General features: G+C 45.2%; 1 protein-coding gene across 1 annotated transcript; it reads right to left on the minus strand.

Moving 5' to 3' along the window:
- Positions 1–2,714: 2,714 nt before the first annotated feature.
- F2R (coagulation factor II thrombin receptor) lies at positions 2,715–22,530 on the minus strand. Its single transcript, XM_045796433.2, has 2 exons — positions 22,213–22,530; positions 2,715–9,387 (listed from the first exon to the last, which is right to left on the minus strand). The coding sequence occupies exons 1-2, from the start codon at positions 22,298–22,300 to the stop codon at positions 8,192–8,194; spliced, it is 1,284 nt and encodes a 427-aa protein (XP_045652389.2). The 5' UTR covers positions 22,301–22,530; the 3' UTR covers positions 2,715–8,191.
- Positions 22,531–24,525: the final 1,995 nt, after the last annotated feature.

The raw sequence follows: 24,525 nt of genomic DNA on the forward strand, positions 1-24,525 counted from the left end.
TTATTAGAGGAAAAAGTCCAGCTCTGGTTACGTACTTACGTTGACAAAATGCTGTGCTGAACATTCTGGTAGATGTGGGGACAAATAGAGATGTTTCTGGTTTTAGAGTCTGGCTGGTTAAAGACATTGTTATGTTTTCAGAAAGTTTTGGAGAATTCCAGTGTTCCACCAGATAATTTTGGAATAATCTTGAAGATGTCAAATGTGGGTGTAAAGTTAGAATTTTCTAACATTTTTATCCCCTGCTTGAATAACATATTGAGACACGAAGAACTGATTATGGCGAGGAGAGGCTCAAGATGGTCCGGTAAACAATCACAGCAGGGGTCACGCCGCACGTCTCTGCACTTTGGGAAGAGAAGAATGTGGTAACAGGGTTTTGTTTTGTTCTTTTGTTTGTTTTTTACAGTTTGTGTGATTATTTGATTTTTGTTTTGTTTTAATATGATTGCTCTTTTGTTAGAGAAGTAGTACCTACTCAGGAAAGAGGTGGGAAAAAACATAAAAGGAAGAAAGTAGTCCTACTCTCCAAACACAAGTTTAAATAGGTTGGTATATTTCCCATTAGCCTTTGTTAATAGCCCATTAGATCCCAAACAGACCTATTTTTTTCCTCCCATTCTGTTGGTTTCATACCGTATATACATCATTGCATCTCGCCTTTTAAAAAATTAAATATTATAGGCACTTCTCAGTACCGTTATATGCACATCATATGTGCCTTTAAAATGGGTATAATTGTCTAGGATTGAACGCATAAAGGGTTTCCAGACTTTTACTAATACACAAATAAGGATGCTATTAAAAACTAGAAGTCTACTATTTTTTTTGGATGTTGTTACTTAAAATGATCTCTTGAGGATTGATTTCCAAAAGTCATGCACCTGGGTCCAAGGTTATGGACATCTTAAGGTGATGACATTTTGTCAAATTGCTTTCCTAAAGCATGCCCACCAGCTTTCTCTTACTTTCACAGTTTTTTTTTTAACTTTTCCTGGGCTGAAACCAAGAATCTGACGCTTAACTGACTGGGCCACCCGGGTGCCCCGCGCTCGCTGGTTTTTATATTTTCCTTCTGGCCCTCCTTCCTTAGGAAGCTGCTTATAACCATCATAGAAAAAATCCACTGCTAATTAGACAGGAGCTCTCTGATGTGAAAGTGCAGAGAAATGATTATTGTCAAAATACAACATTATTTCCATACAAGTGATAGTTCCTCTTTTACCATTTAGCAGTTTTTCATCAGCTTGTAAAAGGGCTTCCAGAATGAAGAATTTACCCCAGAATGTATCGCACATGAACGTGCTGCAAATGCAGGTTCTGAGACTTGACCTCCTAAACCTTTGTTTTCTCCCAGGCACAGTGGAGTCATGGATCCCTTCAGGATGACCCGTGGGCTGACTCATTTGCCTGAGGGTTTTCATACCCACTCATTCCAGCACCATCAAGACTGAAGCTCCTGATGCTGACTAGTATCCCCAGCATGTCCCTGAGGTCACAATTTCTCGGCCAGACCCAGAAACAAGAAACACATCTGCTCTGTGGTAACCAGGCCCTGCTGCTATCTGCCAGGCACTATCTTTACAAACGACAGTCGGAGTCGCCACTCTAAATCCCCAGCCTCCTGTGAATTGGTTTTATGTAGGAGATTAGAACCTTTTAAGCTATCTCTCCCCCTAGAAAAGAACCCAAGAGGGGAGGGAAAAAAAATACAGCAAGATAGATACCACATAAAACAAATTTCAATTAAGCACCTACACTCTTGCTACATTAAAAATCACCCTAATTTTACCACTATTAAAAATAATGCCTCAGAAAATGATTTTAAGGCGAAGAGAATTGAATTTTTTGAGGGCCTAGACCTTAAGCATGGCCAAATTTTGCCTCAGGGTTATCTCTTAGGGCCCTGGTCCTCAAAGTCCGAGGAACCGCCGCCTCAACAGCCATGTCAACATTGCCTGGGAACTGGTTAGACACGCAGAACCCACCTCACGCCTACTGCTGCTAAGAAGATCCCCGGATAATTTGAATGCATGTTACATCTGAGAAGCATTTTTTTTTAAATGTAAGCTCTATGCCCAATGTGGGGTTTGAACTCACAACTCCGAGATCAAGAGTCACATCCTCCACTGACCAAGCCCACCAGGCGCCCCAAGAATCACTCACTTAAAGCAGTGATGTGAACTCTGGCTTACACATTAGAATCTCCTGGGGACCCTGAAAACAACAAGTTTCTGTCTCACAGTGGTTATGAGTGAGGACTGGACACTGGAATTGTTTAGCAGCTCTAATGACTCTATGTGCAGCCAGAGATGGGAACTGACCTAAAGTTTCCAAAACCTTCTTCTAACAAGGTAGAGTTGCTAAAACTCTAAGATGAGGTCTTCAAATTCCATGCTTCTTAACAAAGTATTCTGTATGATGATTAAATCCAAAACCTGGTTAGCTCCCGGAAAACAGGGATACATTTATGTGTGTGTATATATATACATACATACATACATATATTTTTAACATCATGCAGACTGGTTTCAAGAGCAATTAAATTATGTATCTTGGGAAAAGAAACAAAACAACAAAAACATGCGGAACAATTGAGGTCTTTTTTTTTTTCCCCTAAGTAAGCTCTAGGCCCAGTGTGGGATTTGAACTCAAGACCCTGAGATCAAGAGTTCCTACTGATTGAGGCACCCAGGGATCCCACTGTCTTAGTCTTTTTTTTTTTTTTTTTTAGGGTTTACTTACTTATGAGAGAGAGAGCACACACAAGTGCAGGGAGGAGGAGTGGGAGAGGAAGAGAATCTCCAGCAGATTCCCTGATGAGCACGGAGCCCCAGGCCTCCCTGAAATCATGAGCTGAGCCGAAATTGAGAGTGGGATGCTTAACCGACTGAGCCCCCAGGCGCCCTCCAGGGTCTTATTCTTACGTGCATCACAGTATTGGCTATCCCTCCCTCGGTCATGTTCTCACTTCCCTGCATGGGTCACACAGCGGCATGCTAAAAAGGCCCAATACGGTGGTTATTAAAATGGGCAAAAGAGGCCGACGGGTCCTGCCGCCACCTGATGTCTTCAGGCTATAAATGCAACCTTCAAAGCTGCTCTCCACTGTGCTTATGAGTCACTTCCTGAAGTGATGAGCATGCAGCCAGCTGGGTGAAAACAGTATTATCTGAATCCCAAGATGCTGCTGAATCTGACCTCTGGTTCTCTGCCTTTCCAGAAGAGCAGCATGCAGGCGACAGTCCCCATGATGCGAAGTGCGGAGCCTCATGTTTGCGCTAGTGAGGCTGCCATGGGTGGTTCACAGGCGCTGACTGCAAAGCAGGCCTCACACAAAGCCTGCCAACTGCGGAGCCAGGCTGGACCTGCTCGAATCAGCTGCTCTGGCTGTAAGGTGCTCATCCTTTCAGCTGTGAGCCGCCAGAAACCCAGTGTGGTGGCTTGCGACTGTGAGCCAAGTGGTGACCCTCCTACCTGCTTTCTAATCATGACTGATCTCTAGGTCTTCTTGAAGGCAATAAAGCTGGGAAATCTTGTATTAGAGCAGGGTTGTCCAACTTTTTTGGCTGCAGAGTCCTTAATACACTTAAAAATTATTGAAGGCCCTAAAGATTTTTCATTTATGAAGGTTATATCCAATGTTGGAGTCCGCTTGTATCAGAATTCAATATTCAGGAATTTTTCAAGCCCAAAGTCGAACCACTGAAAGCTTCAAGCTGGCAGCCGAGAAGGGTGTTTACACTTTGGAAATGGGCCAACGTGCCGTACTGGGGCCTTTTTCTTTCTCTGGAGAGCAACAGCAAACCATACTGATTATACCCACCATTTACCATGTTAGACATCAAAATGGAGACCTTTTGAAAATATTTCTTTCACTTAAAAATAACAAATCCATGACATGTTAATGTAAATATATTTTTTCACAAAAAAATTTTCTTCCCAAAACAATGATTTCTTGGGAGTTGCACTGTTTTCTATTTTTGCAAATTTCTTTAATGGCTGGCTTTCATAGAAGATAGATTTTCCTATCTCCTGCATTCAGTTTGTCGTGATATCACATGTCATGCAGCCACTGGAAAACTCAACTATATGGTCATGAGAGAATTAGACCAAAAAAAAGACAAATAACACGTCCATGTTTTAAGATAGTTTTGACCTCATACATCTCCTACAAAGGTCTCAAGGACTGCAGCTTAACCACGCCTCCATCATAAAACACAATTAGGTTTTTCCTGTGTTCAGTTACTCTCTACACACACATCTGGTCTAGTAGTTTTGAAAGGAATAACCACATGGTGATGCCAATTCCGTCAGGAAATTACTCTTGGTGACTCTTTTCCCCCCTTAATTTTTACTATGACACCTGGGTAAAGATAAGCTTCTAGTGGAGAGTCCAGGCCTCACACACTTAAAAAAGTTGGTCATAAACACAGCTTAACTTTTTCCACTTGCTCTCAGAGCTCAAAACTTCCTGAAGGATATGCCAACATTTTTCTTAATTTCTTATGTTCATAAGTATAATCTAAAATTTTCCATATTTATATTCAACAGCCAAATACTCTATTTCCTTAAAAATCCTATTTTGACTTGGTCCGAAAAATAAGCATTTTGTGTTAAGAAAATTCAACTGTGTGTACTTTTTTTTTTTTTTAAGATTGTATTTATTTATTTGAGAGAGAGCAAAGACGACCAGGGCAGAGGGAGAGGGAGAAGCAGACTCCCCACTGAGCAGGGAGCCCGATGTGGGGTTTGACTCCAGGACCCTGGGATCATGATCTGAGCCGAAGGCTGACGCTTAAATGACTGAGCCACCCAGGCGCCCCTCAAGTGTAGGTTTTTTTTAAAACTTCAAACGTATTTTGAAAAATAACAATAGAAGAGTTGAAAGGTCACTTTCCGGTTAGGGCAGGGATCCTGTTTCTGGTGGCCACGAGCTGGGCCTCCTTCAATGTAGCCAATCCAGAAACACTTGCTGAGTGTCCAGCCTCAGAAACTTAAGCTTGTGTATTCTCTGTGTTCAAAGAATTCTTCTTCAGCTGAAAACAATTTTTCTGTGGACTATGAATCTAGAAATATGTTATTAGAATGTCTAGGACTCTCAGAGATACTTATCATTTTACTTTTAATTCCCTCTCCTGCCCCCTGCCCTGGGAGCACTGGACGGCAGAGGGCTGCGCCTCAAAGGGCAGTCTTCCTTGGGGTTTCATCACAGCCTCCTGGCACTGCCATGTAATTTGTTTCTCTCTTCCCTGGCAAAGAACTGCAGACTGTGGGGGCGCCTGGGTGGCGCAGTCGTTAAAGCGTCTGCCTTCGGCTCAGGGCGTGATCCCGGCGTTCCGGGATCGAGTCCCACATCGGGCTCCTCGGCTGGGAGCCTGCTTCTTCCTCTCCCACTCCCCTTGCTGTGTTCCCTCTCTCACTGGCTGTCTCTCTGTCACATAAATAAAATAAAATCTTTGAAAAAAAAAAAAAAAAAAAGAACTGCAGACTGTTCATGATGCCTACAACCCAGGAATCTGAACATATTCTCAATGATACAACCTCCAGTTTTCTTAAGAAGGGATTTAGAAAAAAAAAAAAAAAAGACACAGAAAGCTCATCATCCAATTCCTTTGTTCTTCTTCCAGATACATTCTACATGACCCAAGATGCAGACCTTTATGGACTAAAGCACCCAGGTTCCCTTGACCTCTGAGTTTCGGTTAAGACCAGGAGCAAGACCAGGAGGCACAGTGGGAGGTCAGAGGGTTGAAGGAGAGGAGGTCGGCGTATTCCCTCCTCCACTCCTTTGGGCCTGGGGTGATAATGGCCTCCCCTAATTGCCTGCCCCTGGGGTGCTTCACCATGCCCTGGTGGTTCCCTCAACCCTGTCAGTTATCTCTGCACATTGCCTCTTCATTAAACACTCTTCAGCTAAGCCCTGAGACATGGCCTTCCTGCCAGTGGCCCTGATAGATACAGTCTACTTATTTATTTATTCCAAACAGATACCAAGCAAACGTTCATCTTTATTAATATAGGTTACATACATTTTTTTAAAAAGAGAGAACATAAAAACAATCATATAAGGACAGACTGATAATATAGTAATGATAGCCATATTAGGTCAGAGGTATTTTAATATTTCAGACTGAATACACAAGTAAATTTCCACTGAGTTGGATAAAACACAGTAACTAAGTTAATAAAATCAATGCTAAAAGAATAAAATCAATGCTAGCTTATACTTATATTATTTTTTTTTTTTTTAAGATTTTATTTATTTGACAGAGATAGAGACAGCCAGCGAGAGAGGGAACACAAGCAGGGGAGTGGGAGAGGAAGAAGCAGGCTCCCAGTGGAGGAGCCTGATGTGGGGCTCGATCCCATAACGCCGGGATCACGCCCTGGGCCGAAGGCAGACGCTTAACCGCTGTGCCACCCAGGCGCCCCTACATTATGTTATTTGATGTAAATTATTCTATGGCATTTGGAAATAGTTTGCTCTTTTAAGTAGGTTAAGCATCTGCCCCGCAACTTTTCACTTTTTTCGTTTGTGTAAAAGGCCAACATTGCCTCGTTAGAAAAAAACATACATTTCAACCTAGCTTTCAAATTATTTTGTGAAATCCATGAGGATTTTCTGTACTTGATACTAGTCAGGGGGTTAAAAAATGCTTTTAAAATCATCTCATTAACTCTTTTTAAAAAGTGAATGGAAAATATAGAATCGTTTTCCTAGATTTCAAAGTCCGTTTCATTTTCTTCTGTTATTTCTCATCAAACTGGCCTAACGGATTTTTAAAAAAAATTTTGATTTGTAAATAAGCCATGTCCAATCAATACAGATCAGAGGACTTGTTTTTTTAAAAATATGCTTCCTGTATTGTGTTATGTTTTCATCTCAAGTTATAACCACAGGAAGCAGTAACCTAAATATTCAGTGTTCTTCAAGTGACAATCCTTGCTTGTATGAAACTTGCACGGTGACATGTGGCCAAAAAAACTTTTTTATAGAAGGACATATTTATTTATTATATACATACCACACTCTGTATTGGTCTACTTTGTTTTTCTTGAGGGCAGGTCTCAGTTTTACTCAACTCTGTATGCCCAGCCCCATCCTTGTGCCCAGAGCACAAAATGTGTGTTCATGTTTGCTCCACGAGTGTTTCCATTCCAGAATGGTCCTTGGGGGATAATTGCTGGAAGTGAGTGGGCCTTTTTTCTCTGTTCTTAAAATGGGCAGAGAAGTCTTTCATATCCATTATCCCCTGGGATAGCACGACCTCCTTTGCCAATGTCTAATAAACAAGGTAGTTCACAGGAACCCCGTAAGGGAACATCAGGAGGAGAGAGCAACTGTGGTGGTCCCAGTCCTGACCTCTGGGAGGCTCAGCTGGAAGGTTTCTGGCCAGCCCGTGTCTGAAACGGCCCTGCTTTGTATGCAGTGCTTGGAGTCCTCCATCCAGGGGCAGGTTACTTTGAAAGTGAGACTTAGGTTCTTCGTGGGATCTTACGCTCATTCTCGGTTTACAGACACGGAATGTAAAACATCAAACATGCTACCCATATCATATGTTTTCATAATTTAAAGAAGTCAAACCTTGCTACCTTTAAAATGAAAAACAGTAGAACTTTTTCTACACACAGATAGTACTAAGTCTTATCCCCTAATAACTTAAACATTGTTGTTGAACAATTTCCAAATACACTTATTTGCAAAAGCTATGTAAGTTCCACCATAGAATCCCTCCCTATTGATGAACATCTTTAGATGTTCAGGGCTAAACTCCATGAACCTAAACGTTTCTTTCCTTAACCTCTGGTGGAAAAAAAGAGAGGGTTCCAAAGTGCTTATTCTATACTGCACTGCAAATGATACAAATATGTGTATATACACCTACACACACACACACACACACACACACACACACACACACAGTAAGACACCTACGTGTATCAGAAAATGACATTCAGTTATTGCAGCACTGGCGATACTCTTTTGGAATGACACTGTTTTCCATTCTTTCTATCTTTTCCTGTAACTAACAAATAGGTATGATCAATGGCTCTCATAAGAAAGAGGCATGCAAGTCACAGATTTGTCATTTTTGATCGTAAATACCTTTTTGGCAGAGACTCATAGAATCCCCAGGCTATTCGCTTTTCTAACCTCTTCTTTTTCACTCCCCAGCGGTGCCTTTTCCTAAGTTAAGAGCTTTTTGTATATGCTGTTATTCAGGTTACTGGAGCACGTATCCATTTTACTTGCCATCAACTGGCCGCTGCTGTTGTAGCTGCTGGGATCAGAACTTTCTTTGCAGCATAAGATGCTGCAAAGGTACCTCTGGCACTCAGAGGAAGCGTAATAGTAGATCAAGGGATCGACGCAGCAGCTTATGCTGCTGACACAGACACAGAGGAGGTAGGCAAAGTAGGCAGCCTCGGTCACGGTGTCCTGAGAAAGGAAAGAGTAATGCAGAATCAGGAGGACGTTTGTGGGTCCAAAGCAGATGATGAAGATGCAGAAAACAGCGAGCGACAAGAACAGAGCCCGGGACTTCTTGCTCCGGTTGGCAACGGCGGAGGAGCTAAGGCATCGAATGATAGACACGTAACAGACCGTGGAAATGATCAGGGGCACAAAGAAGAAGACGGCAGAGAAGGCGGAGAAGTAATAGGCGTAATAGCCTTCGAGCAGGGTCTCATTGAGCACGTCATGGCACGTGGTGATGTTGAGCCCCGGCACCTGGGCGGTTTGCTCCTTGAGGAGGAGCGGCACCACCCCCGCGACGGCCATAGCCCAGATGGCCAGACAGGTGAAGGAGGCCCTCCCCAGAGTGCGCCAGGAGAGGGACTGGATGGGGTACACCACGGCCAAAAACCGGTCAATGCTTATGACTGTCATGAGCATGATGGAGGCGTACATGTTACAGTAAAAGGCTGCGGTGACAAAGCGACACATTTCGGAACCGAATTGCCAGTCGCTGCCGGAAAAGTAATAGCTGATCTTGAACGGCAGCACCGACACGAAGAGCACATCCGCCGTGGCCAGATGCAGCATGTACACCACCGCGGGCTTCTTGACCTTCATCTTCAAGAGAAACACGAGGATGGCCATGACGTTCAGAGGGAGGCTTACTACAAACACGCCAGTGTAGACCGAGGGGATAAACAGCGTCAGCCAGGCGCTGGTCAGATATCCCGAGGCATGTTCCGAGATAGACGCAGGAGGCCGTTTTTGAAGAGGACGGCTTATATTGATGGAGCTTAATCTGTCTTCAGGGAACCCGCTCCCGTTTTTCTCCTCATTGTCCTCCAGGGGGAACGGTTCAAATCTATCATTGGTATTCCTGAGAAAAAATGACCGGGGATCCACGGTAGCATTCGTTGCTTTTGATGCTTAAAAAACAAAACAAAACAAAAGAACAAATTAAAACGTCAAAAAGACAAAGAGAATACATTTTACTTTTATTTTTTGTGCTCTTACTAGGAGAGTAGGTGGTAAAGAGCAAGTCATGCACAAATGGATTAGCTCCATTTGTGCAGGGAATTAGCTCACTCAAAATATCGTACAGCATTTTTTATTGGCACAAGCAAACACGTAAAATTCTGCTCCTCAGAAGGACAGAGGCGAATGATACACTTTCAGAGATGTATCGTGAAGACATCAGGAGAGGCCGAGTGCTTGACATGAAGGAAAAAAGCAGTGACTTCTTTTCCATACTAGCCACTGTCTCTATGAACAAATCCCTCCCAAGCTCTATGACTTAGCTTTCCTCCATAGGCCTTCATGTGCACATCTCCTCCACTTAGTTTGCAGACACCCTTGGAAACCCATATTCCCCGTGGAAACAGCTACTCAGAAAGGTGAGGGGACCTCTTACGTTACGGAGCTAGAGGCAAATTCGGAGTAGGACGGAGGGCTCCATTTCCATGGCCACTGTCCATGTGACAGTTTTCCTCTACTATCTTTAGTGTGGTCACACCATAGGATGTTCCAAGTCTCTCGGCATATTTGGACCCAAACAACAGTCCCTCGGGTTATCTTTTAGCATGACCACAAGGTGCACACCCCCTCAGGCATCTTCCTGTCTCCTTCCTGAGCAGGTCCGAAGAGGAGCAGATGTTCTGGGCTGATGGCCTTCCTCAGCTCAGGTCCAGAAGGCATCAAGCCAGATGCCAGGCCAATCAGGCTTTCTTGAGTGTCAACCAGAAGTCAAAATAAAGTCTCAGTTGCAAACTTCCTCCTTTTATCACCCTCTTCCACCAAAAGCCTCCACTTAAAGTGTTCATCAGAGAAAGGCAAGACTTAGCTGCTGTAATTCAACCAGCTTTTCCTTCTGAGGAGCTTTTGCTCAAGTTCTGGCATCGAGGAGAGGTGGACAACGAGCTTTGGTGGGCCCTGGGAAGCTGAGGACCAGGGAGAGAAAGCACAGAGGAGGAAGGGCGAAGCCTCCATCACTGGAAATGTCCACAACAGACAGTGGACATGCAGGTCACTTAGAAGTGATGTGAGAGGATTTAAAATCTGGCTGGAAACTGCGTTAAGTACAGTACATTGTCAAACTTTTGGTCATATTTTTCAGTGGTGGACGCACTGTACAAACAAAAGCTTACACAGAGAGGCATAATGCAATAAAAGAGATAGTTCTAGTTCTGGAATGGCTCTGTAAGGACACTGGACCCAACCATCTCTTAGATAAAAATTAAAAACCCTTCACCTCCTTCCTCCCCTGAATCAATGACCTGAAGGCATTTAGGTTCCTAAGGTGGTACTGGGCAGTGGATAAATGAATCTCGAAAGAAAGGATGGCACACGGTGACTTTCTTGTTTTCTTGACTTTTATGGTAAGCTCAAGAGAAGGCCAAAGTCAATGCCACAAAGGATGGCTACAACTCAGATAGAAAACCCACAGTTTCCGGCCTGAAGAACCAGAAGACAGAGTTCAGGGCAACCATAGTCACTAGAAAGTGAGGAGAGAACCCCAAGGAGGAGAAGTCAGAGAAGGGAGCCAGCCCTAAATTCCAGTGTGAATTTGCCCCAGGTTTGGCTGACTCCGGAACCATGCACATGTAAGGGACGATGGAAAACAGCTCTGCTAGAGACAGAAGAACTGAAGTGATATTATTGTTCAAGATGGGAGAGTTTGCACTTTGAGTCCAACCAAATTAACTGCCTGCTAAAGCAAAAACACCAAAATCCTTTGGAGAAATAAAACAAAATCTTGAGTCTCTAGAGTATGGCAATGTCTGGGGTGCAGTTCCAAATCATTTGATACAAAAAGAAACAGAAAAATGTGACCCAGTCTCAAGAAAAAAAGATAATCAGTGGAAACCAACCCCAAGAAGTCCCAGATGTTGGACTGAGCAGATAAGGATTTTGAAGGATGTATTGCAATGAAGTAAAGGGAAATAGCTTATTGAAATGGATTAAAAAAAAAATAGAAACTAGCAGCAAAGAAACCAACCAATGGAAATACAATAGAACTAGAAAGTACAATAAAGTGGCATCTATTTTCAAAATAAGGAGAGAGTAGAGTAGAACAGGGCTTGGTGGTGAAAGGTGAAGGTGTGGCTCTCTCAGCAAGGTCATGACTGGGCTCCTGAGGGTGAAGGGGTGGCCTGGCAGGACGTCTGTCACAAGGAAGGTAAATGTCTCCAGTGATGAGCTTCTGAGAAAATAGATACGCCTAGATTGTTCCTCAAGGGTAAGAAACAGTTCCTGTTAATCTCTGAATCTCCAGCAACCTACACATGGTAGGTGCTCTTTAAATTGGCTTTTAATCACAGATTTGCATTCTAATATTGGCTTTGCCAGGAGTTACTTAACCCCTCTGAACTCAGTCTCGGAATCGTTAAAGTGGGATTCCGATACCTGTCTGACCTACATACCTGGCAGCCAGGTGTATCCCTTGTGAAGCAGGACATGTGCTTACTTTGTAAACTATACAAATTAATCAATGTAAGAAATTAATCTTATCCTTCTCTTTTCACATCGGTGCAGCTTGCTTTTAGACTCAATTATTCGCTCTCATTTATTTTAAATTAAAATGGTATCTATGTTCCTCTTCCCTCCTATTCAGCAATATTGAGTTTTTAAGTATGATGAGGAACACAAACAGGTTGTAAAGTAGATAGCCCCAGCATTCAAAGCTGTATATCGGATTTTAAATTCATAGCCTTTTCCAGAAGTATCCTTTTCTTCCCTTTGTGATGCATCTAACTTAGAAAAGAATGAACGGGTTCTGGCATTTTAATACCACAAAGATAAGTGTCCTTAAAAATGCTGACCCAGAAGAACCTGAAAATAACACAATTTTCCTCTGCACTTTGGAAAGCTGGCTAGATTAACCTGGCTAGAAACCTCTGTCATGCAGGGAGCGGTAAAGTACACATACAGGCGTGCACACACAGGTATGAATCCAGGCATTACCTAGGGGAACGATATAATTTGAAAACTACTGAACTCTCATAACTAAGCTTTTCAAATACTGTCACTTTTCTGAAAATAAAACTGTCACTGGATTTTACTCTATATTTAGTACTCTGGCATTAAGAATTTGTTTTGAAAAATTTCTTCCCTGGCTAGGCCTTTTTAGGCAGTATGGTGTTTTTATAACAGAAACATTATACCCACTGAAACATGAAATTTTTATAGGCTGTAACACAGGAAGAATGCATAATCCTTTGGTTAAATATCATTACCTAAGTTGTCACCTTTTCTTGTTCCCACAGGTTTGATATTTTGGCTTTTGTGGAATTAAAAAATGTCAGCAAAAAACTTTTTTTAAAATTTAAGTATACACCATCATCAAAGAAATAAAACCCATTCCAAGTAACTAGACATACCCAACTAGCTCAAGCCCCTTAGGCTGCAACTTGAGTTTGCGTATCTCCCTTTTCCTCCCATCCTGGCACAGCTCAGAGGTCAAGGAGAAAGTGCCTGTCAGTGTGCCAAAAGCTCTTCTAATTCATCTGTGGTTTTGTTGTTAAGCTATGATTTCACATACAAAAAAGGCAGCTCAGGTCCTACAATCAGTTCTCATGCTTCTTGCTAAGTTTTGCTCAATTTAAGTTTCTCTTAAATGGCTCTAGAGTAGTTTTGTGATTCAGTGTAGCACACTGCTAAATGCTTCGGTATGGACTCTCTAACTCTGGAAAATGTTAAAAACTAGAAAGTCAGGCAATGCTTCTTTTTTTTTTTTTAATTTTAATAATGATTTTTTATTATATTATGTTAGTCACCATACAGTACATCCCCGGTTTTCGATGTAAGGCTCGATGATTCATTAGTTGTGTATAACACCCAGTGCACCATGCAATATGTGCCCTCCTTACTACCCATCACCGGTCTATCCCATTCCCCCACCCCCCTCCCCTCTGTAGCCCTCAGTTTGTTTCTCATAGTCCATAGTCTCTCATGTTTCATTCCCCCTTCTGATTACCCCCCCTTTCTTTATCCCTTTCTTCCCCTACTGATCATTCTAGTTCTTATGTTCCATAGATGAGAGAAATCATATGATAGTTGTCTTTCTCTGCTTGACTTATTTCACTTAGCATTATCTCCTCCAGTGCCGTCCATGTTGCAGCAAATGTTGAGAACTCGTTCTTTCTGATTGCTGAGTAATATTCCATTGTATATATGGACCACAACTTCTTAATCCAGTCATCTGTTGTAGGGCATCTCGGCTCCTTCCACGATTTAGCTATTGTGGACATTGCTGCTATGAAAATTGGGGTGCATATGGCCCTTCTCTTCACTACGTCTGTATCTTTGGGGTAAACACCCAGTAGTGCAATGGCTGGATCATAGGGTAGCTCAATTTTTAACTTTTTAAGGGACCTCCACACTGTTTTCCAGAGTGGCTGTACCAACTTGCATTCCCACCAACAACGTAGGAGGGATCCCCTTTCTCCACATCCTCTCCAACAATTGTTGTTTCTTGCCTTGTCTATTTTAGGCAATGCTTCTTCTATCTTTGATGAGATCTGGCTTGGAAGCAGAGTGGTGACTAGATGCATTGTCAAGGTCCCATGTGATCCTGGGATTTATACCATGCCGGCCTCCCCCAAAGTACTGGCCTTGGTTGTGACTCAGAGCTCTGCCTTACAGGACTCACGTATTAACAAAGCAGAAGTCCCAGGACCTAGTCCACATTCCCACACAGCGCAGAATAACTGTATCCTGCAATTCTCCACAAGTGAATCCACACTACGTGATAGAAGAGAAATAAAGAAGACAAGGATGGCAAATTAATAGAAACATATTAATTCTATAAATGGAAAACAGCAGTATTATTGCAATATTCCACTGCCTTAAAGGCATATGCACACCATTTTCTAATGCAAAGAACCACTGTACCTGGAAGAAACCGCTGGTTCCAGATCTGGGGTAGGAAATCTACAAAATGAGCCTTGAACATCTCTAAAGAATATTAGGGTCAGGTTAGAAAGACTCTGGAGTCAATCTGAAGGGGGGTCCACTGGCCAAGGTGCGACACAGATCACCAAAAGAATAAGGACAAAAGTGAATTAAAACACATTTGAAACAGGTCATATATGTTAAGATCCATGAGTTGATAATGATACTCGAAGGAAAATGCTGTATCATTTTTGGTCACCTTTGGAGGAAATTAGGGGGCCCTGTATGAAAACTGGTAAATAAAAGCAAGATTCAAGCACTTATCCTGCCTTTTCTACATAAATGCTATTTCAGGGAAACAAAATAGTCAACGACAGAAAGTTCTTCTTTGTAAAATAATTGCAGCTCCTAAATGCAGAAACAATAACAGATTTAGGAAAGCATCGTTTGGAAGCTCTTGGCGAACTAATGCACTGAGTCTGATCACCAGTGGTCACTAAAACCACTGGGTGAAAGTTGATGCAACTCGTAAGAGTTGGAGCAAGCGGACAGTGCCTGAATCCACTGAGTAATCAAGCTTAAGATCGCAGGAAGAGAGACAGTCCTGAGATGCAGCAGGAAGTGCACAGCACCGCTGCTGATGCCGTCTTGCAAAAAACCAAACCCGAATCTGAACAGGCTTCCCGCTGTACCTACCACATGACAGAAAACGCCGAGGACAGACGGGCATGCTACGTGCCCTACTGAACGAGCCTGCGTGATGCAGCTGGCTGGATCCAGGGTGCAGGGGAGTCTCTACAACAAATGACCCAGTTTCTTTGAGAAACAGCCATCAGAAAGGAGGAGATGGGAAATAGTAACAGATTAAAAGAGATTTAAGAGACATACCAACCAGACGCAATGGTTGGCCTTGTTTGATCCTGATTCAAAAAAAACAACTGTAAAAAGGCATTTATGAGTCAATCACCAAAATCTGAATGCTGACTGAATGGTGCAAAATGTTAAGAAATTGATACTCATCTTTTTAGGTGATGCAATGGTATTACGGTTATATATTTAAAAAAGAGGGGTGCCTGGGTGGCTCAATCAGTTAAGCCTCTGCCTTCGGCTCAGGTGATGATCTTGGGATCTTGGGGTTGAGCCCCAGGTGGGTCTCCCTGCTCAGCCAGGAGTCTGCTTCTCCCTCTCCCTCTGCACCCCCCCAATTGTTTGCGTGTGCACTCTTTCTTTCTCAAATAAATAAATAAAAATTAAAAATTAAAAAAACCAAAAACTTTCCATGCGAACACTTATCTCCCATTGAGACTGAGACAAAAGAGGGACACCTGGGGCAGAGAGTGGGAGAGAGCAGGAGGAGGGGCAGAGGGAGAGGGAGAGAGAGAATCTCAAGCAGGCTCCAGAGCCAGAGGCTGGGTTTGATCTCAGGACCCTGAGATCATGATGTGAGCCAAAATCAAAGAGTTGGACACTTAACCGACTGAGCCACCCAGGCGTCCTCATGAACAGTTTTACATTTAATAAATTCATGTGATACCAACTCCTCAAAGGCTTTTCTGGAATATGGAGGAATTGTTATGAAAAGCACTAAACATTTGTTGAATACCTACTACATACTACGTACTTCATACCTTACCTCACGTAACTCTACCATTTCTACAAGATAAGCATTACGATCCCTGTTTTATGGCCAACATGCAGAGACACAGAGAGGCTAAGTAACTAATCCAAAGTCACAGAATTAGAAAGTGGAGGGGCCAGGATTTGAACCCAGATCTTCCTGGCTCCAAAGCTCATACCCTTTGAACCACAGCACATTACCCTGTCTCTTTAAAAGGCTTGAGATTCATGACCTACTCCTGAAACGGTACAATTATTTTCCTCTAACCTTTTCACCAAATAAATGAATCTGTCCATCCTTGTAACGACAGCAGGCAGCACATGACCATGTGAATATGGAACTTAAGTTGATGATGCCCATGGCTATTGCTTGGGAATTCAGGAGTCCTGCTGACCTTGGCTACACACCAACCACATGCTAACAACCTAGTCCTCACAGACACATCCGCTGTAGTAGAGAGACATTGAAGGACAAGACAGAAAAACACATCTTTAAAACAGTGTTCAAGATGGGGCAGAAGCAAAAGCAGCAGGTGCACAAAATTCTCTGCTATGGGAAAACCAGAATTAAAGGTAGAATAAGGCAAACACTGACTGCAGGATTAAGAAAAGGTGGCCCGTATCAGAGGCTGCTTCCCCTCCTAGCCCACATCCTGCAGTAGGGACTCGGCTGGAAGCACAGGAGAGCAAGCCTAACTGGGACAGGGGTGACAGGGGACGGGAATGTACGATAAAGACAACCAGAAAATTTAAATGTCAGCACGCTCAGATAGAACAGGCACAAGGATGACATAAGAGAGGCGTGTGGGGCTCTGGCCTGGAGCCTCCTGGAGGCCAGGGCCTGACGTGTGGGGTCAGGGCAGTAGCAGGCCTCTCCGGAACGATTCTGATTCCCTGGCTTTTCCCATTCTTCCAGGCCTGTTTTGCACCAAAAGTTGCAGGCCCTGAGCTCCGTGTCCTGGGAATGTTGCTTTCTAAAACAACAAGCTAAAATGAAAACTAATTCACCATAAAGGATGTTAATAATCAGCAATTCCTCCCGGTACCAAGCTGTCTCCGTTCCTAACCCCGCCCCAGTCCCACTGCGGTTCGTAAACCAGAACTCAAACAAAGTAGATTCTAGGTGGTGATAGAAACTGTCATAAATGGCACTTCCTGGAAAGCAAACTCTTCTCGTAAAGCTAGTAAGGCCATCAATTCCGCCAACCATGGGACAATTCTCTGTGCCTGCTACACTAAGTTTTAAATGATGGTGGAGACTTGATAATGGTTACCAATTTACAGGGTTTAACAAGCATTTAGAAAAACAGAATAGTGTAGAAAATACTGGAATGCATAGCATGTGGTCAAGGTGAGTATGGTTTGGTAGAACTTTTGTTTCAAATCTACACAGACACAACAATTGCCTATGCATATTTACTGCACACACAAACACTACTGTGTCACAGTGTAAAGTATATTTCTTACAGTTTTTTCTGCTGGCTAGCAAAAAAAGAAAATACTGGAAAACACTATTCTACAATACTATAATGCCTAACTTCTAATTCATCATGGATTTGAAATATAAATGATATAATGTCCTTTCTTACAGTTAAGTAAATTTGTTTTCACAGCAAATTACGGTTATTCTTGTTATTTCAAAGGGCAGATTTTTTTGAACCTCAATAAAGAATGCATAAAGGACGCGATGGCCTTTTACGACAAAACTTCGTCGGATGCCTTGGGATGGAGAAGGAGGCTGTAACCTCAGTGGGTTGCTGCAAGCACCACCACAAGGTCAGTGGGGGAGAGAGTATTTGGAGGAAGGGGAAGCTCATACCCAGAAAAAACCACCTCAGCCTACAGAGAAAGCTATTGGCTCTGAAGGTACCAGGCATAAGCAAGAGAGGGCAAAAGGCAGAATGAAAATCCCAAAACAGGGAAATAAACAGAAAGTTCTGAATATTGAAACTGTGGAGCCCCCAATACCAGCATCATAGTAAAAAATAAACCACGGCTGTGGTTCCTAATGACTCTTCCAGGGTGTTTATCTGAGTATTCACAGCAAACGGGGCACCCACACACTCATGAAAACTGGTGAAAGGGGAGTCCTCCAGACCCCAAAGGCCACATACTGTATGCTGCCATTTTACGAAATGCAGAGAAGAGGTAAATTCACACACACACACACACACACACAAACACACACATGCAAATCTGTGATTGCGAGAGACTGGGAGGAGGGAGAACGGGGGTTAAGTGCTTAAGGGGTACAGGGCTCATTGTGGGGTGATGAAAATATTTTGGAACAGACAGAGGTGGTGATTATACAACACTGAAAGTGTACCAAATACCACTAAACTGTACACTTAAAGATGACTAATTTAATACTATATAAATTTAACCTCAATAAAAAAATATAGGAAAGAAAGGAGTTCTGAGGGAAAAGAGGGATGTGTGTCTAAACGGAGGAGAGGGGGGAAGATTAGAAACCCAGAGTCATGGGGACTCCATTGTCCCTGTGGAACTCCACCCAGCTCAAGGCTCAGCTGAGTTCCAGTGTGTGATGTGACAAGGACAAAGATGAACTGGCTGAGGGAGGGGAAAGGGTAGAAAGGGCACGGGGACAAAGCCTGGCCAGAAGCCTTTTGGAAAAGGAGCAAATGCAGAGCTGCTGAGAAAGTGCAAGTTAGGGTTCACAGCACACCGATCCATTTAGACATAAAGAGTCGAGAAGTGCTGAATTAGAAAGATGGAGAGGGGGTGGAAACGCATCCAGCAGAGAGGACATGAGAATATTCCTGAGAAAGGGCCCCCATGCCTCAAAAACGTCATTTCATACAAAGGAAGAGAGGGCCAATTTAGGTAGGAACATAGTATCTCCATATGTCCTATGAAAGTAAAGTCAAAGGCACTAGGGAATGAAAAAAATGAATGAATGAAGGACAGAGAGGGAGAAGGAAGAAACTAATTTAGACAGATATTAGAGTAGAAATTTACTTCTTGCCATTTCCTAAGAAATTTGGTTTTCAGGCTTTACAGAGGTTTCTGGTCAACTTAGGGCAGAATCATTGTCCTATTTTGTGTCTTTTGTTTGCTTAGGACCACAGTGTCTTGGTAACAGCCAATTAATTAGCATATTCATGACTAGGGAATCCACTGATACCCTCCCTGCCTTATCATGTGTCTGCAAAAGTAAATGGCAGGATGCCACGACCCAAGTGTAAATGTTCACTAAACACCTCCATGTGCCAGGCCTGGGCTACAGACCAATGGGGCGCAGACTTTGCCCTCTAGGGGTCCTGGGGAGCACGGGAGAGTTACTCTTCTCTACTGCTGGGTATCTGGATGGCTTCCTCTCTATAGGGGTGGATAGAGAAAGCTTGCACTTAGGAAAGACAGGCCTGTGGTCAAACACCAGTTCTACTTCTTGCTAGGCCTGTGACTTAACCATTTTGGCCTATTTTCCTACCTGTAAAATGGGGATGACATCTACTCAAAGGACTGTCGTGAGGAATAAACAAGATCGTACATGTGAAGTGCGTAAGCAGGATGCTGCTGTAATAGGGGCTTGATACAGAGTGGCCGTTTTTAATTAAATGGGAACGTGTGGGGTGTAAGGGAAGGCATTTTGGCCAGAGGGAGCGGCATGGAGATAGATGCCACAGAAAGCATAGCCCCTTGGAGGAGGAACTAGAGGGTAGGGCTGGGTGGAATACAGGTAATCTAACAGGTTATGTTACAGAGGAGGCTGGATGGAGGCTTGGGACCCATCCTGCAAGGGGAGGGGCACCTCACTCTATGCTAAGGAAAGGGGCTTGAGCCTGTGGGCATCCGGGCAGCATGGGGCATCTCCCACCCAACCCCCACCACAGTCAGCATCAGCCATTCTTGAACCCTTTCATCCTCCAGATCCTTATAAAATTCACAAACGTCACCTCTTGGATGCTGGCCCTCTTTGATGAAGGCCAATCATCTCACTTATGTTGTCTGGACAAAGGAAAGGAAACTGGTTAATGAACTTAAGAATTTCTCAATAGCCATTTGCTGAGTGGACACTGGTTCTAGACTTCTGGGGATACACGGAAGTTTACAATCTTGACCGGGGAGATGAGATACCCACATAGTGATGGTACAGCAAATGCCAAAATGAGTGGGGACAAAAAAGTCCTGAGAGCTTCAGGAAAGCTCAAACTGGTGGGCAGGGCCACCAGGGCCCTCCAGAGCCTGGAGGGTCTTTCCGCGCCTGGGGTATTACAGTTCCTCCCGTCACATACAACTGGTTATGACACATACTCTTTAGAGCTGCCTGTGAATGGTGCTAAGAAAAAGCAGACCTATTTTTTGTTGATTTTATTAGTGATTAAAACTCTCTGAAGACGAGGCCCCACTTACTTCCTGCACGCAGGGCTCCCTCCTCCATTTGAAATTTTGGTATACTGTCTCTGAGCCTTAGTTTCAGGATGGCAAGGAGGTATAAACACCTGCCTTAACAGTGTCTTCTGAGATGGTGAAATCAGATAATCTGAGGTGCAAATGCCTCCCAGCCCAGCGTTTGACACAGAAGAGGACACTTAGCACCCGCTCTTTTTCTTGTCTCATCCTCCTTTCTTCTTCCTTTCCCAAAGTGGTTCCAGAATCCAGTGTAGATAAATTAGCCACTGTTTGTTCAGTCACCTGTCTACACTAGCTTGTCCATCTTAGCATACACCTTTTCCGTTCACAAGAATGGAGAGAGAGCACAAACAGCAGCTTTAACTTCACTCCCTACCCTGAACCAAGAATCTTCCTGGAGGTCACTTTGAAGAAGGGTGACTACAGGGGATCAGCGCTTGTATAAACTTATTCCCGACCCCACCATCCAAATCTCAAACAACAATTTGTATTCTCAAGAGCTTGGCCCAAAATAAAAGTACAAAGTCACATAACACAGCACATATAACACCATACAGTTTTCAGGAGTTCTCCATGTTTCCTCAAACGCCCCAGGAGACAATGTGAATGTTATCACAGCAGCCCTGGGAGCTGCTACAAAACTGGGCCCCTATCTGGAGCTTGGAGTTTTCCCAAAAACACCCCCAACAAACTCATCCTCAGCAAAGATGGAGAGCAGAGAAAACACTGTCTTTGTCACCTCTTATTCTTGATGCATCTATACTAGTTCCGGTGTGAAAACAATGTAAAGGATACAATCTGTCCCTGATAAGAAAACCAGCTAGAATCTGTTTCTACATGAAAAAAAAAAAAAAAGGGCTAAAAGCTTATAAAGCCCTACCGCTATAAAGAAATTGAAACTTTTTTTTCCTCTCAGTTTCTAACTAGTGTCTTTACCAGTTAAAACCAACTTCTCTGTCCTGCTTTTATGGGGGAAGTTTGGAAAATACATTTATTTGGCCAAGTAGCCAGATACTTAAAAATACACTATGGTGGGAATTGTACTCTCGGTGAGCAACCTCTCCTTGCAGCAGGCCAGAAACGGAAACACTGAAGTCCCAGAGCGTCGAAGGGAGCCGGCTTCTGGGGACGGAATCTCTTCCCTCAACTCAGCTTGGAAGAGTGGGTTCTACGCAACCAAACCTCCCCGCCGCCGGCCGCCGCCACCACCACCGCCGCCGCCGCCGCCCTGTGGCGACCCTGTTATCACCCCGTATTCTGCACCGTGAGCACGTCCCGGTACTCCAGGCTCGTGTCAGAGCCTTCTCTACTGATGTTCTACTAAACGTCCACGGTACTGAGCTGCTCTCTACACCACTGTAAAATGTGCAAGAAAACCAATTTTCCAACAAAACCAAACTTCAACGGAGCCCTTCTCCACTTGATACTGAAAGGGCCAGAACGCTGACTGGTGCAGCAACGCGAGACCCGTTCTTTTTGGGGTGGTCCTGGGAGAAACAAGTCACACAGCGCGACGAATGCAACGAGGGGCCAGGCGCCTCAGGCTTCCCCGGGAAAGTCGGACCTCTTCCTCCTCCCTATCCAACACGGCGTCTCAGGAAGGCTGCACCCTTCGAAACCAAGTCCAAAGGAGCAGGGGTCATATTCCCCGCCTGGATTTGACTGGGGGAGAGTTCGGACCTCAGCCCAAATATCCGGCTTCTGGAGGAACCTGAGGCAGAGGGTGCGGCCAGGGGCACCCCCGCTCCCCGTCGAGGAGAAGGCGCAGCCTGTGCCCATTTGGTCCCCTCTCCCGCCCGCCCCAATCCCGCGGGGGCCCCGGCTGCCGGACCCGACAGCGGGCCGGGAGGGAATAGCGGGGCGGCTCTCACCTGGCTTGCGGCCTCTGGTGCGGGCAGACAGCAGGGGGCCGCACAGACTGAGTCCCGCGGCGACGAGCAGCAGCTGCCGCGGCCCCATTGTCCCGAGGCTCAGCGCGGCTCGGGTAGACGGCCCGGCCTTCCACCGGCTCGCGCTCCGTGCGCTCTCCCTGCGGCCGCGGGGTCTAGTCGCCCGCCGCGGCGCACGTGCGGGCCGGCAGAGCGCTCGCTGCCCGCCCACAGGAGGACGCTCGCGTCGGCCCGAGAGCTGGCGGGTCTGCAGGCGAGTCCGGTGGCGCGTCCGGTGTCTCTCTCAGAGCGCAGGCGGGGGCGGGGGCGGAACCCCGGCGCGCGGGAGACGAGCGGCGGGAGCGGGGAAGGGCGCCCCCCGGCGCCGAGTGTGCGCCTTGAGGCGGTGGCAGCCCGCCGCGCGCTCCCCTCCCCCTCCCCGCGAGTCCTTGGGCCGCCGCTCCGCGGTCTCAGGCTTCGGCGACCCCGCCGCCCGCTGCCTGCTCGCACCCCCTCCCCCGCCCCCGCCGGCAGCCGGCCACTGCCCGGCGGGGGAATCCAAACGAGACAGTTTTTCCTCTGGGCGCCTTTGACCCGCGAAGCTCTCAGTGATTCAGACTGGTGGGGGCTTCGAACAGGGCGGCGCGGCCTGGGCGGCTGCTCCCTTCACTTCTCATTACTGTTCTGCGGCGCAAAGGCGTTCGCAGTGCACCTCCGAGCAGGGATGCCCCCGGGGCGCCGGCCCCCACGGCCCCGGGCCAGACCTTACCGCCCGCGTGCCAAGCGCCTCACCTCGGGCCGAGCGCGGCTCTCCATTCGGAAACTGGGTATTTCGCTGAAAAGTTTCAAAATGACTCGTGGTTTTAACTTAGGGACAGGGGATTAGAAAGTTTATCCTCTAGGGATAAGGTGGGCCCTAATGAGACGGAGCCCTTATGTTTGGAAAGATTTCTTGACATTTCTTTATTCGTTTCTCTTTATTTGGTGAAGTTAGCGCTTAGTGTTTCACGGGTAGGCCGCCTGCGAGGGGAGGTAACCAGGCGGAGGCTGAGAGCAGCTGCTCCGCGCTCCGCGCTCCCGCCCCGCGCGGCTGCAACCTTTTGTCCTCTGCCCACGGCTCTCCGCCAGGCCGCGCGCCCGGGCACCTGCGCAGCCTTTCCCCGGCCCCGCGGCTGCGCGCTCCTGCGAGCGGGCACTGCTCCCGCGCCTGCCGCCACGCGGCTGCCGGGTGACCCCCGGGCCGTCCCTCACGCTTTCTGGGACCACAGTACGGGAGTTTGTTTGGTACGGTGTGGCCAAATTCGAGTGGCAGGGCGGCGGACACTGAGGGACATCGGGGCTGGGCGGGGAGGAGCAGCACGCAGTTCCTTTGGCTCAGGGAGCTTATCTGGTGAGCCTTGCGGACCGCAACGGGAAACGGGTCCCCTCCACCAGCCTTTCCCAGGAAAGCTCACCCGCAGCCCCGTCTCCTCTTGTGCGGGCCTGTTCTGCACCCTGTGGCTCATACACTGTACTTGAGAGTCACTGCCCAGGTGCAAGCTTTTTAAAAGGGGAATTTGGCTTTGAGAGTGTCCTTCCCCCGTGAAAGCCCTGACACTTAAACTAGGAGAAAATACCGCAGAGACTGTCTCAGTATCCGCCCCCCCCCATCGTCCTCGCAGCACAGCACTTTGTGTGCAGAAGCTGATCAATAAATTACTGAATAACTCCGTTATATAACGTTACTTAATTTTTTCCCTATTCAGTTCTGCGAGGAAAACATATCCAAGAGTAGATGTGAACCACTAACATTATGTATTATCTCACTAACTTATACTATTTTTCATCAATCCTAAAATGCCATCAGTTTTAAGACTCAGTTTATGTGCTACAAGCACACACACAGAAACGCTCCCAATTAAACTGTTGCATACCGTTGATTGTAAGAAACATCTCAATTTCAGGATTGTTTAAACATGAATAAAGACCACCTGAGAATCAATGAAGTAGTGTAAAATGTAAAAGTAATCAATACATGTAGCAAAAAATTCTAACAGTGCAAGGATATTAAATGAAAAGAAGTATCTTCAGCGCCCCCCCAAGAACCACTTACCCATGATGACTATAGTTAAAAGTTTCTGTTTGTCGAGAATTTGTATCCACAGACAAGTATATATGTACGTATCTCCTTAAAATATGAATGGGATAAGCCTTTGAGGATACTTTCAAATTTTAACTATTTCAGTGGTGGAAAATGTTAACCATTTTACAAAACTGAAGTTGAAAGAGCACTTTTTTTTGCTTAGTTATTAGAACAGAATGCAGAGAGCTGCTGAA

Source organism: Ursus americanus, chromosome 5, assembly GCF_024610735.1.
Source record: "Ursus americanus isolate L20-20 chromosome 5, mUrsAme1.1.p, whole genome shotgun sequence".
NCBI classification, from domain to species: Eukaryota; Metazoa; Chordata; class Mammalia; order Carnivora; family Ursidae; genus Ursus; species Ursus americanus.